General features: G+C 36.0%; 2 protein-coding genes across 45 annotated transcripts in view; both read left to right on the top strand.

The window, feature by feature from the left end:
- The window catches only part of LOC129565234 (insulin receptor substrate 1), a 41,069-nt gene extending 38,919 nt beyond the window's left edge, over positions 1–2,150 (top strand). For all 43 annotated transcript variants that reach the window (XM_055439867.1, XM_055439872.1, XM_055439881.1 and 40 more), the window contains one exon: positions 41–2,150. In XM_055439867.1, the coding sequence (XP_055295842.1) occupies positions 41–490 (450 nt within the window). In that variant the 3' untranslated portion in view covers positions 491–2,150. The remainder of the gene's footprint in view (positions 1–40) is intronic.
- An 8,592-nt stretch (positions 2,151–10,742) lies between these two features.
- The window catches only part of LOC129565238 (probable G-protein coupled receptor 158), a 56,632-nt gene continuing 53,237 nt past the window's right edge, over positions 10,743–14,137 (top strand). The window contains exon 1 of one of the 2 annotated variants that reach the window (XM_055439891.1): positions 10,743–10,850. The gene's annotated coding sequence lies outside the window, so the exon portion shown is untranslated. Of the gene's footprint in view, positions 10,962–14,137 lie in introns of both variants that reach the window. The other variant, XM_055439890.1, reaches the window with a different exon arrangement.

The raw sequence follows: 14,137 nt of genomic DNA on the forward strand, positions 1-14,137 counted from the left end.
TCTGGTAATTGAATGGGTTTTTTTTTCAAATGGAAACTAGGTTCGTTCATCGTCGTCAACATTGTGTGGCAGTGGCACCATAACTCGGCCTCAATCATCGTCATTTTTATCATCGGGCTCTGACTACAGTCAATCATCACGTCCATCGTCTGTCGTTTCGGTAATTGAACAACAGCAACCGCAGCAGCAGCAGCAAACGACACAAACGATGACACCAACGACTGTATTCACATCGCGACCACCATCCGTTAGCTCGGAACGTGAATTACACTATGCTAGTCTTGATTTACCTGCATGTTCCTCAATCACTGCAGCTCCATTGGTCAATAGTACGGCAGGCAATATTGCAACCATTCAAAATCCAAACACAGGCGCTGAAGCTCCCACCTTCACATATGCACAAATCGATTTCGTGAAAAGTAACGAAACCTCATCAACCAACAACAACAACAACAACAATAACAACAACAACAACAACAACAATGCTTGAAATTGAGACATAGAGAACAAAAGACAAGACATACACAGATGCCAATAAACCCCAAATGCTCCAGTTTTTAGCGCCACTCGAAAATGAATCAAAATGTGATCGAATGAAGCAGACAGACCGACAAATGTGAGAAGAAAAAGGAAAACGATACATCGCAGTTGATGCAGATAACCCACATAAATGAGTATTGTGCGTTTGAGAAAATTGGGTCATTCCATTATTAGGAAACGAGGGAAATAGTTTAAAAAGGGAAAAGAATAGGAAACGAAAAAGGAAACAATTTGATTAATTGGTTCGAAATTTAGGAGAAGAATAATCGAGAAGTAACTCTTGATGAATGAAGCGTTCATTTAGGACAGTGCATCGATACTGAACCAAAAATGGAAAACATATACTGAAACTGAATATATTGAAGGTGGCTTCTAAAACCCATAAATTAAACAAAAAATGAAATGAAAATAAAAAGCTTTAAAAACACTTCGAATAAATTCGCTTTGCAAGAAATGAATTTATTGCGAACACATGAATCCCAGTAAGAATTCCGCGTATGTGTACATAGCACATAGTCTTTCGGTTATCTCTCTATTAATTTCCTTATTTTTTTCTGTTGTTTTCAGTTGTTTGTATTCGTTTTTTTATTTTCAAATGAATTTTTTTCAATTTTGAATTTTAAAAGAGAGAAAAACTAGCAAAATGAAACTGAAATTGCAATAAATCTGAACCTACTATGATTTGCCTACTGAGAATTTTTGTTTGGTTGCGTGTTTTTCATGCAATGCAAAGCGCAACACACATTCAGTTATGAAATATTATTAGCGAAATTTTAGTGGAAAATGAAACAGTTGTTCCTTTTGTCTCTTTATTTCTTATTTTTTTCTGTTTACTTCATGAAAATGAGCTAGAGAGAATGAAACACTCATTTCAAATGGATCATTTGTAATGTGTATTTTCCATCGATCCAACCAGTTCCGTTTAGATTTTTACGGTCTTTTGCTGTTTTTAAAACGTCAAATGGCTTTTTTCCATTTAGTTGTATACACAACGAAATGTTGGTTCAAATAGCATAGCTAACTTTTATGTGTGTGTATTTTATTCGTCTTAATTTTTTTTTTGTTTCTCTTTTTATTTAAATACAATATAAATGTTTCATGAAACGAATGAATGGACGGCGTCCTATTGTGGCTTCCGACACTTGTCCATTGACAATACAGCGGAAATCATACGCCTAGTCCGATTCATTTATATTTCCTTTTTCAAATAGGTGTTTTTTTGTTCTTCTGTTGCGATCAGACATGTTTTTATTTTCTTCCTTTTTTCCCCAGTTGATCAAAATTCATTTATTTAATTATTGTATAAGAGCTATATAAAGAGAAATTGCCTATCCTTCAAGTGAGAAATGAAAATGAAAATGAAATTAAAATTACGTTACGCTAAAATGCTAATTATTATAAACTATTATTATGTAACCATAGTCGTTAATTTGTATTTTTGGAACAGAAAGAATGTGAGAGAGTGTTTTGTCGTTTGATTGTTTGTTTCTTGTGGAATTGTAAGACAATGATTTACCAGTATGGTAAGAAGCACATTTAATTTTACATTTTGAGGTATACTATTGTATTGTAATTAAAATATTAAATCATAAGTAATTTAAAGAAAGTAATTTTTTTTTTGTTTTTTTTTCGTCTTTTTCATTTGTTTCTGTTATTTTCCCGCCAAAATGTGGGCTCGACCTGAATATGGGCGACGCATAATGGGTGTAGAAGAAATGTTTTTTTTTTAAATTTTTCAGTTGATTTCAATCGTTTCCGTTGGATTCTATTTCTGTTCATTAAATGCACTTTATTTCAATGGTTTGTTTTTCTGTTCAATGGTTTGTATTGAATTTTCTTATAATTTGTCTTAATTTCATCAAATCAATATAATTTCAATCACTCAGTCAATTTTTGGTCACAAGGGAATCAAAACTAATCCGCTTTTTGTGTCCAAATCCGCAGAGGGATTGACTGATTGCTTCTGAATGAGCTAGAAAAGGAACAAAAAATAACGAAAACTTAGTGAAAATATAGAGAATGAAACACAGTGTGGACACTCCATGTAGAGGAATTTATAAATCTATATATATTTTTTCTCGCCATTTCACATTTTGGAATATCCGGTGCTATTTTCACTCTTATAATAAGCGTTTACGGCGAATAGCTTTGCCAACAACAACCACTCAACAACCGAAATGATATTAAACATTTGTTAGCTCAATCACAAATTGTGTGTGCATTTAATTCACAAATCCATATTCATATTCAATCATTAAATACATTGTTGTACAGCTAAATAATGGCTAAAGAATCGCTGACGGTGCAACCATAGAAACACAGAAAGAGAAAGAGAGACAAACACATATTTAGATTTGAACATTTATTATGACACATTATTTAATTGAAACTCTGTTTAATGCTCTCGATTAAGAAATATTACCACGACTGCCAACAAGATCAAACTATACACGGCCCACTTGTTATTTGACCTTAAAAATTACACCCACAAACACATACACACCAAGAATGAGAAATAATGAAGAAGAAATCTCTTTGCAAGTTGTAAATAAAACCAAAAACAAAAACCATATTCAATGTAGCAAAATTGGAACCCAGCAACAAAAAAAAAACGTATACTAAAAGAATGAAATTCTCGTTTGCATAAGACCCATTGGAATCGAATCAAATTCGGCATATTTTTCTGAAACTGTTTATCTAAATTAATCTATTTTCATCGGATGAAACTTTTAGATTGAGTTAAACGATAAGGCTTTTATCTGCGTGCTAAATTCTCTCACATCCAGTTGTAAAGCTTTGTTTGAATGAAAAAAAAGAAAGAAAAATGCTTGAATCAGTCAATTTAGCCGCAGCTTTTTATTCCAAAATTATTATTATCAAAATTCACTATACAAGGAACATTTTGTGACTCACAAATTATGAGTATTAGTCTAATACTATTAAATTAAGGCACACTTATGAAATTCAATTGGCAAACGGACTTGTTTTTTTTTAGAAAATTTTGGGTTTTTCTGAAAAACCACAAAGAAAAAATAAAATTATGAAAAAATATTTGCATTTCTTAAATTGTAAATATTACTTGAGATGTAAGGCATTTGTTGATCACATCACATGAGCACGAATTGAGGATTTCGTGTTAAGCCAGCAGAGAGAGACAGTGGCGCCATATTTTTTTTTGAATATACGTAATTTTGTTAAGCTATAGCTGTTAAATTGGCACAAGTATTACTGTTTAACTGAAAAAAAGAAAGAATAAATGAGCTTGCGAAAACGAAATGCAAATTGCTGTATGTGGCGCTCGTCTTACAATTACGTGCACCTTTTATGTGTGTGACAAAATGTGAGGAAAAATTAAAAAAAAAACATTTAAAGTTTGAATATTAAAATAATGGAAAATTGCTTTGAATGCTCTGACAAACAAAATAACATTTTAAAAAAAGGTACATATATATTTTTCCCCTCAAGTCGTTATACAATTCATTACAATCCCTAAACACTATTTTAGTGAAAACATGATGTACAATTGATGAGAGCTTTTTTTTCTTGCGATTCATCAATTGCATTTGTGTTTTGTGTTGCATTGTATTTATTATTCGACTTGCACAAACAATTCTGTAAATAAAACCATTTAATAAACAAGTATTTATATTTAAATGATTCGGTGTATGGATTCAATTTTTTGTTATTTGTTTGTCTTTTTTTCAGGGAGTGTATTTTCACTGCTGAGAAGGCTTAAGCGTTATTTTGGAGCATTTACGGTGCGAAATTTTCATTCACAGCATAGATCCAAATTGTTTCTCCGTTGATGGAGATGATTATTCTTCACCACAGGCCTATTCAGTCGAGAAAACGCACTCTCTGCTTTTTTTGCACTTCAGGACTATAATTCTTCCCACTCTGTACGAATTTAAATCCAAAATGGATCATTTTGCATGCAAAACAAATATTTTTTTCAAACTTCATACAACTTTATATTTCTGTTGAATACCAAATATATTATTGAGTCTTCGGAAACTTCGTTCAAAGTCTCATGGGACTTCTAGCAAAGTAGAGTGAAACCGGATAGTGGAGATTTTGCATTGACATTTCCGACTGTAAACATGACAACAATTCATATGCGTGTGCTGTGAAAGTCACTTTGTCATGCGTCATTCACATTAATGCTTTGACTGATTGTGGTGAACAGTGGTGAGATTGGAAACGCCATACATTTTAAATACATTATTTGTTTGGGAATTATATCCAATTATTTTCTTTTATTGTTGATATTCCGGCTCTGCAAAGCCTAGGCTTCATCCACGATTTGTTTTTCAAAGAAATATTTCGAAAAAATCGTGAGTTTGCACTGTCAACACTTGTGTGATTTTTCATATGATTTTAAAGTCATCGAATATTGCCACCCGTTCACACATTCAATGAACTTGCTACACCAAGTGATAGTTTAGTTCATTGGTGACGTTTTTCAATCCGCCATACGTTTTTATATGTGTGTGTACATCAAAATGTCAAAGTTGTCAAGAATGCAACCGTTCTCCTCGTTCTTTTCACTAACTGCTACAACGCTATCTGTCAACCGGAGTTCTTTCACCGTTGGAAATATTTACAATGGATACAAATGAATCATCAGAAATTATAGGCAAATCCTAGCGATGTACGCAAATGCGTGATTTAAATCCGTTTTACCCAAAGAAGACACTTTATTTTGTTGCATTTCGATTTATTTTAGTCGTTATCACAACAACTCAAATGTGTTTCAACCTAAATTGTAGATCATCGTTCGAATGATACACAAGTGTAACTCCTTTTAAAGCTGAAAATTTGAAATGTTGTGCTTGGAATGTCCGTTACTTTCTAAAAATAATCGACTTTTCTCCAAAAAAAAATATTTTTTTTTAATTTCTATTGCTTTTGGCGCGATTGGACATATGTGTCCCATTGGTCGGTAAAGGTAACTAATTACCACTGATTTCCCTGTATTTTGACCATTATTCGCGAATTTTCAAACACAAAAATTTACAAAAGTATCATCAAATTCGGGATCAAATGGGCACAACAAAGCAACAATTCAAACCATTTTCGGTTCCATACAATTCTGAACATCTTAAAAATGAAAAAGATTTTACACATAGTTCTTATGGGAGACATATTTTTTTCCATACAAAGGTAGTTACCGTTACCGACCAATGGGACACATATGTCCCATCATTTTTTTTTCTTTTTTTCATATTTTCAGTTTAAAAAATTAATTTTTGATAACACTTTTACTAAGGTTTTTGGGGTCGCTGAGCACGAATCTGCAATCAGAATTGCAAAATTCCAAGCCGTTCAGTTTTGGTCGTCAAAGGGCTAATAATAAGACAATGATTACAAAGTTTACAAGTTTATCAATTGCCAAACTCAAAATAATATCTTCTTGATTTATTCACAAACGTACAGAGCATTGACAACATCATTGCAGCTAATAATAAATGCAACTAGAAGAAGTATCATCTTTGCATTTGAATCTCTGTCAAAGAAGAGTGAAAAAATCAAATCTTATTGGCATCAAGAGAAAGCGTTTCAATTCGAATAAATGCTTGTTTCTGTTTGTTTTCTTTTATTTATATCGCTATATTTCGATTAAATGTGAAAAAATGATGCTTTTATTTCCTAGAACTGGTTCGAAAATTCACATGGACTGTATTTTTCATTTTCTCGATCCATTAGATTTACCAGTTTAAAACCTTTCCTCACACATACTTTCAGAAAATTCTTCGCCCTATAGAAGCGAAAAACCAACATGATTCGTTTCAAAGTTTGGTTATTATTCGACATTCATTTATGTGATAAAAACACGTTCAGTAAACATAACTTTTGTCATCATCTTCTATTTTCGTCCGTTCATCAGTTCCCATTTTGGGTTGCAAATGAAAATAAATTTCAAACATTGTCACGCGCAGTCTCTTGAAAGTGGAACGCAATTTCTCCGTTTGGCCGCATTGACAACGCTGAGACGACCTTTGGAACGTCGGCTTAAAAGAGGGGAAATGACAACAGTACATCTCCAAACTGAGAGCAGTTACGGTTGATTTTTCGCAAAGCTTCTCCTCTATCGGTGTAAAAAAAAACGCGAAATTAAAAATACCACCGACTGATATGACTTCATTCACTCTTCGACCAAAGCTTTGCCGTGGTATCTGAGATACTGTGCCTTGCTTTTATAATACATCTGATGCAAGTATCGCATCGGAATGGTGGCGGTTTTGAAAACTTTTCACTCGTCTTCTTACTGTTCGATAACTTACAGGCAAACATTCACTGCTACAGTTGAAGTGAGTGGCCAAGGAAGCGTTCCATCACATTTTTCCACATAAATGATTTATGTATGCACTGGATGTTCACTTACGAACCGCAAAACTTACTTATTAAACAGCAGCCACTGTTCCAGTCTGAGAAAAATGTATGAAGATGCTGGTAGCAGCAGTGTATTTGTTCAATTTGTTGGGGTGTCTGAAGACTGTGCGATTTACCGCTTGAATTATCTATTGTAAGAAGCGGCAACAAATCAAGCAATACCCATAAATAATAAATGTATGTGGATTACGTCATGTGTGTGTCTCTGTCTCTGTCGAGCGCGTTGGACAGCTGTTTCAAGCAGATAACATTTTTCAGCGAGCAAAAAGTTCTCGTACACAAAACTTGAAACAGCCACACAAAATGCAAGTGAAACATGTTCTCGTTTCCATCGCTTTGATGCGCATAAAAGCTGACAACATTTCAACTCATTCGTTTATAGTTTGAACTAGGAAATAGTTGGTTTTTCCTCTGTTCGACTTTTTTTTGTTTATTTCGCTCAAAAATTCTTTTTCCGGTTGTGTGCTTCACTGAAGTGTAATAAATAAAAAGCCACCGGTCATCCGGAGATGGTAAACTTTTTACCGGATTTCGGCTTGGCTTCGACAACGGCTGACACATGATATACGATGTAGTTTCTTATCTAACAACTTGGTGACAAAGTACGATGGATCAGTCGTCAACCATCACACAGCGACGAAGACAGGGTTTGATTTAATTTCATTCGAGTGTTTCAACAAAATTATAATTATTCCTACAATGGTTTGTTTGATAAACTTTTGTACGTGTTCACCTGTAATTCTTGTTTCCTCTTACTTTTGAATTATACATTTAAGGCTAGTTAAAACGGGCGTAATAAAATTATACGTTGAATAAAACAAGTTTGAATTCATTTCCATCATTTTCATGAATTTTTTACTTGATTTAGGGAGCTGTATGTGTGTGAGTGTGTACATAATGATCTCTGTTGTGTATTAACAATAGAGTGGAGAAGTCCCTCTGGGTTTTTTTTTGAATTAAACATGCCAAGGATTAAGTAAAACTCATAACTTTGCATTTTATGCACAAACATTACCGTATAATTACATCCATCCGGTTTTCATGATGCTGTGAAACAACGAAAAGGACTACCGAACGCCTGGTGGATGGTTTTTCGGCAACGAGAATGATTGTAACGACAATCTAATGTTTTGAAATTAATTCGAAGCGGCGACAATATATTGGCACGATACGAAAATTTGCATTGGAAATTGATGACGCAATCTATTTCGTTGCGTTGTCATAGTTGATGCTGCTGGTGTGATACTGCTGTTGTCATTGAAATGGAACGCCATATTTTCGAAACTAAGCCGAGCTGAAATTTATGCGCGACGTTTTTGTTTCTGTGGAAATATGCGGTTTCGAATCATTTATCATGTACCGACGAAATGTGTTTGCAGCATCGACCAAACATACATAAATATATATGTCCAATGGTATGCTACAGCGATTCAACGAATTCCCGACTCTGCCCAACTCAAACTAACAAAAAACTAATGATTTCTTCCATATGTGGAGTCTGTTCCACATCGATCGTCGGGCTGTTTCAATTTTGCTGGCTGCTTTCCATTTTTCGGCGACTTCATCTCTCTCGATAATCCATAAAATTAAATGAAAATGCCTGTCGGCTCATATCCAGCCGCAATATTAAATTACCACAGATATAGTCGAAATAAGTGTTCACGATTTACTGTTATCTCATAGATGAAAAGACGAATTGATTCAACTAAGAGCCTAAAACAGCATGAGACGATTTGTAGTGTATAACCCTTGCAATTAATTTGCGAAAACAAGTGTTGCGGAGGTTTTGTATTTTATTTTCTAACAGCATGTAAAGTGGCCGCTTTGCTCGTGCATGTCTCTCTGTCTGTGTGTATGGTCGTGGCAATGAAGCCCAAAATGTTAACGGACCATACATTAATATCGCTTCGATATAGGCCGTGTTTAGGCATTTCTTTATGACGTTTGTACAAGAAGCTCACCATACATCGTCGTAGATACTAACAGTCATTTCACGTACTTTATCTATGGATAACCGAGGTTATATCACTTCTCATTCGCCCACCAAAATACACGTTGATAGATAGTCCACAATTTAATTCAGTTCACGAATGAAGAGAGAAAGCGAAAAAAAAGCTAAGGAAAATGGCCTAAGCAGCAGCAGAAGCGGCAGCACACACACAAAACGAGACGCGACACGAATAAAAAACCGATAAAAAGATGAAAAAGAAGAAGAAAAGCAAAGAATATGAGGCGGCTTCGACATCGGACAACGAAACATGCAGAGACGAGCTGAAGTAACATTTTGGATATTCTTAAGGCGCGCTTATCCTTCATGAGCCGATTACAAGTTGGCCACCATTTTTCGATGGATTTTTGTATGTGTGTGTGTGTGTGTGCGAAGGCGGCAATTCGATTGACATTTCTAAATTATATATTACATGGTTTTTGCTGCTATTGCTGTGAAGGATCGTTCAACGGTTTTTTTTTCTTCATTTTACGATGTTGTTTTTGCAACGCTCACAATAGATTTTCGGTCGACTGCGTCACACAAATATAACAACATGCAATCAAAAGAAGAAGAAGAAAAAACTCCGAAGAAAACAGCCAACAATTATTAATATGCGCGTGGGTTGTGTATGGCAATCAAAAGCGAATTGCAAAATATTAATATATGGTATGGAATGACACGCGCCCACCATGAGAAATGATAATTGCAATCTGTATGTAGTTGAGAATATGAATGATATGGAATGACAATACAATGATGTAATTATTCAAATGGAACAACGTTTAAATGTTTTGAAAAAGCGACGCATCCACTAAACTATCCATCCCTCCCTCCGAAATATGATAATGCGACGGCGGCGACGGCAACATTGAAATGTGTGCCCCATTGCCTAACCACATAAATGGATGATGTTGCAAAATGAGTCTGAGCTGCTTTTCCATATAATTGCCAACATATTGACTTTCTACAGCAAAATTCCATATTTAATAGCTCAAGTTGTTGGTGTCGCGCCCGGTTGCTATATTGCACAGACGTTGACTGGAGTTAATGAAAATAACACAGACGAAAAATCACAGCTACGAATCTCCGTTTACAAGGAAACGGAGCAAATAAAAGAAGAAGAACAAAAAAAACGCAAAGAATGAAACGAGAGCGAGAGAATGCATTCTCGCACGATAGACTAAAGCCGAAGTACCATAGACACGAGCCGTTGTACGTAACATTTGTTAAAATATGCGCAATCAGAAGACTTAAAAATTGTTCCAATCACTTCATAGACAAACAATGTGATATCGAAACATGGTAGTACAATACAAGTACGTAATGCCGTGCAATAGTGCCTGGCAGCGTGTTCGTTTTTCAATGAAAAATGAAAAATAGCTGTTAATAAAAGTTTGTGACTTGTATCATGTGTCGACTACAAACTGATTTTCGCAGGCGATGCAAACAAATTGCCGTTAAATTTGGACTACACCACTGTGTCGAGCGCACAGTGCTTCAACTACTAGCAGACACATGCTGGAATGAAAATATTCTCCAAGCTCCTTGTTCATTTTCCAAAAGAGAGCGCCTGTGCTTTCCCGCTTCCAACGCCATTGGAAATTTGCACAAAGGCTCTCTCCACATTTGCCATACGTACGAAGTTCGCTCTTTCTCTCCCATCCAGTCGAGGAAATGAAGGGAAAAAAACAACATAGAAGAACGCTTCGCCTATGCACGCATACGCCGCACATTTGCCAACTGTGTGTTAATCGTGGAACGCTGCGAATTGTGCTCTCAATCACTGTGTGTATCGACAACGACGACGAAGACGACGACGACGACGGCAACGAGAACGAGTGAACAATGAAATGTTCCCATTCATCTCGCCTCTTCAGTTGAGATTTGAAGTTCCCGGCGAACGCAACGCCGAGTGCAGGTTATCCAAGTAAGGAAGAAGAAATTGGTTGTTTTTTTGTTGTTGTTGTTCTCATGTTGGTCTGAAAAATCAAATCATCATCGTAGAAAGTGAAGTTACATTTTGTTTCGAAGTTGAATTGTGAGTGCGAATAAGTACAGTGGAAACATTTTGCTAGAATTTAGTTGATATTGGTATTATTGTTGTTGTTGTTGTACGCGTGTCAAAAATACTTGTATGTACGGAAAAAGTTAATGTTCTTCGTTGGAAATCGGATTTCTTAGGGCAAAAAAAAAATTCGATTGGCTGAGCAATTTTTCTCTCTCTCTCTCTCCATTCTCTCTTTTCTAAGCGGCCTATTTTGCGTCGTAAATACTCACCAAATTTCATGCGACCAATTTATCGAATTTAACTGTCGCGGAATCAGTTTTTTTACTTCTTCGGAACAATTCGATTACACAAATAAAAACGACGAGGAGACGCTTCGCTGTTCTTTTTTTATGACTTTTGCTTTCGGGAATTTTAGGCAATTGTCTTCTTTGGTTTGGCGGAAATTCGATATGTGAACGTGTCTGCGTACAGTTCAATGTGTCGATGTCGGTGTCGACGTTTTCGTTTTCTGCTTTATTTCTCGCTTTCTTTGTTGTACTATGGATACTGTGTGTGTGTGTGTGTTAGCAAACAAGTCTGGGCAAAGAAATGTAAAAACAAATACCAATCGAATTTCGAGATTTCCCCGAATTCATCATGCGTAAATTATTTTATTTGTTTGTTTTTGTTTGCACCTTTCGGGAGGGATTCCACTTTTTCTGTCTTCCTCTCTCTCTCTCTCCTCTCGCTGGATATTCATTGTCATTTTTGGCCATTGTTTTTTCATTTCGTTTTTTGTTTTTCTCTTGAATTTCCTTTATTTTATGGCCCCCTTATTTTTACTTGTCCGTCATTTCGGATAGATCCCGTGAAATGAAAAACAAACATAAAATGAAGGACGAATTTCTGATGAAAAAAAAGTAAAAAACAGAAGAAAATAATAATGGAAGGCCTTAATGCTTGGCTATGTGAATGAGAATGAGAATGCCAATGCTATTCATCAAATCGGTGAATTTGTGAATACAACATACATGCACACACACACACACACACAAACAATGCCCATTTCTCTCGTACACTTTTCATGCACTCCAATGATATCAAATAGGTATGTTTTTCCTTCCAGTTTGCATTCACAAACAACATTAGCAAAACAATTAATTACCAAAAATACATTTCAGCACATTGCCATAATCATTCAAGCATAAGCACACACAAACACCAACTCCAACCAACTAACCAACCAGCCCACGCGAACGGTTGATAAAACGAAAACGGGAAATCAAATTTCGACTCTAACAAGATTGTATCTTCTGTCTACTGTCTTAAGTCGATCTCTCTCACTCTCTCTACATCTCTCCAGTTCCGAATTGAATGGTTTTTCTGTTAACGAATGGCCAGATGACGTCAACATATATTTACTGATTTATCGGTCACCACACACCGAAATAAGGAGAAAAAAGGGCCATTTTTGGCGGAATGGAATTAAAATTGATGAAGCTTTGTAACACGATTGGATGTATATACGTTCAGCGCTGATAATAGACAAATATGATGCATGCCTTGGCCTCGTGACTTGAAAATCGCATGATGGCCTTTATTTTGTTTTTCGTGCCAGGCCAACAAGAGGGTGTTATAACGTGCTAAAAGAAATTCTAGAATTCTGTATCACGAGAAATCACACCAAACCAAAAACTATATACACACTATACGAGGCGAACGATACATATATTTCCAAACATATCGCACATCGCATTTATTTTCGATTACAATAATCATTGACGTGTAAATAAGAACTGCTTTGTTTCCGCATCGATTTTTTTACGCATTTTTACTGTGCATAAAACACACACACACACACACTCCTTCACTAGCACACATACGCGCAGGCACGCACACACTAACACACGTCAAGGCACACACGAAAATCGAATGGCATCAAGAAAGAGAGACAGAGCGACCGTGGTTTACGACTGTTTTTGTCAGAATATGAGATCACAGACGATTCACTCTAATGGATTCAATTCCATTCGATTTGTTTCTTCCTCTGTGAATATGAAAGGCAAAAAATAAAGATTTTCTGAATATATACGAGATATTTTTGCTGTCCAATATGCGTGCACACCACACGAACAAACAAAAGTCGTTGAAAAACAACCATTTATGCTGATACAACAAGCGAATAAACAGTCGTGCCGTTTGTGCGGTTGTTTTGAGAGGAGCACGGGGAGAGCTGTGTGTTTTCTTTTCTATGAAAAAAGGGAGCAAGAGCGAGAGAGCGTGATGACTGAAGAAAAAAAAAGTTGAATGATGGTTGAATCGACGCTATTTTGGTACGATATGATCCAGCAAACGACGCTCGAGAAATAAATGCAAATGAATTCTCCATATAATATTATGATTCGGCACCGGCAATAGCAATAGCAACGTCAACCGTCCACCACACACCAGATTGGTCTTCTCACACATACACAAAAACCCATGGAAACGCTTTAAAGCGCACGGTCTCTTTTCCAAACGGTTATACACGTTTTTTCCCCGAACTTTTTATCGCAGTTGTGGCTTGAAATCGGTTTTTTTTCCTCTCGAAGGCGGAGGAGAGGCGGCGGCCAAAAAGGAACCTGTTTGCCTTTGCGAAATTGCCCGGTTGATGTAAAAATACGTGCTCTTTGTTGAATTTATTTGCCATGGGGAAGAAATGTATAAATGATGAAAACATTGCCGGGCACAAAACACACCAACACCACTACCAGCAGCACCATTCGCAATTGCTGTCATCAAAGCTCTGCTGCACACCTATTAATTTTCATGGAAGTGTCCGTAAACTCATTTTCCTAATGCAAAACCTGAGCCACAACCACTTCAACCCTGGGTTGCCTCCTCGGAATATGTCTTGGCCGTGGATGTACACATGCATATATATATATATATATACGCCACGCTGTGTTATTTTGCTGATATTTTATTCCATTAATTATGCGAAATACACAACACTAGATGAAAATGGGCGGCTGTATGTCGATAGCATCAAATAGAGCGCTTTAATCAGCATAATAATTTTACTACTAGCTAGAATTTGAACCCATACACACACAACTTCAAAGAAATAGAAACATTTCAGCTGGCAAAAATCGTATACGTTAGGCCCGCTAAGTATACGCGCATCAATTCGTTAAAACACACGGTCAAATACTTACGCTTTGCAGCTGCGTTTCAATCTCGACGAC

Source organism: Sitodiplosis mosellana, unplaced genomic scaffold (assembly GCF_009176505.1).
Source record: "Sitodiplosis mosellana isolate CC-2019 unplaced genomic scaffold, AAFC_SMos_1.0 Smas_scaffold_2, whole genome shotgun sequence".
Lineage (NCBI taxonomy): Eukaryota > Metazoa > Arthropoda > Insecta > Diptera > Cecidomyiidae > Sitodiplosis > Sitodiplosis mosellana.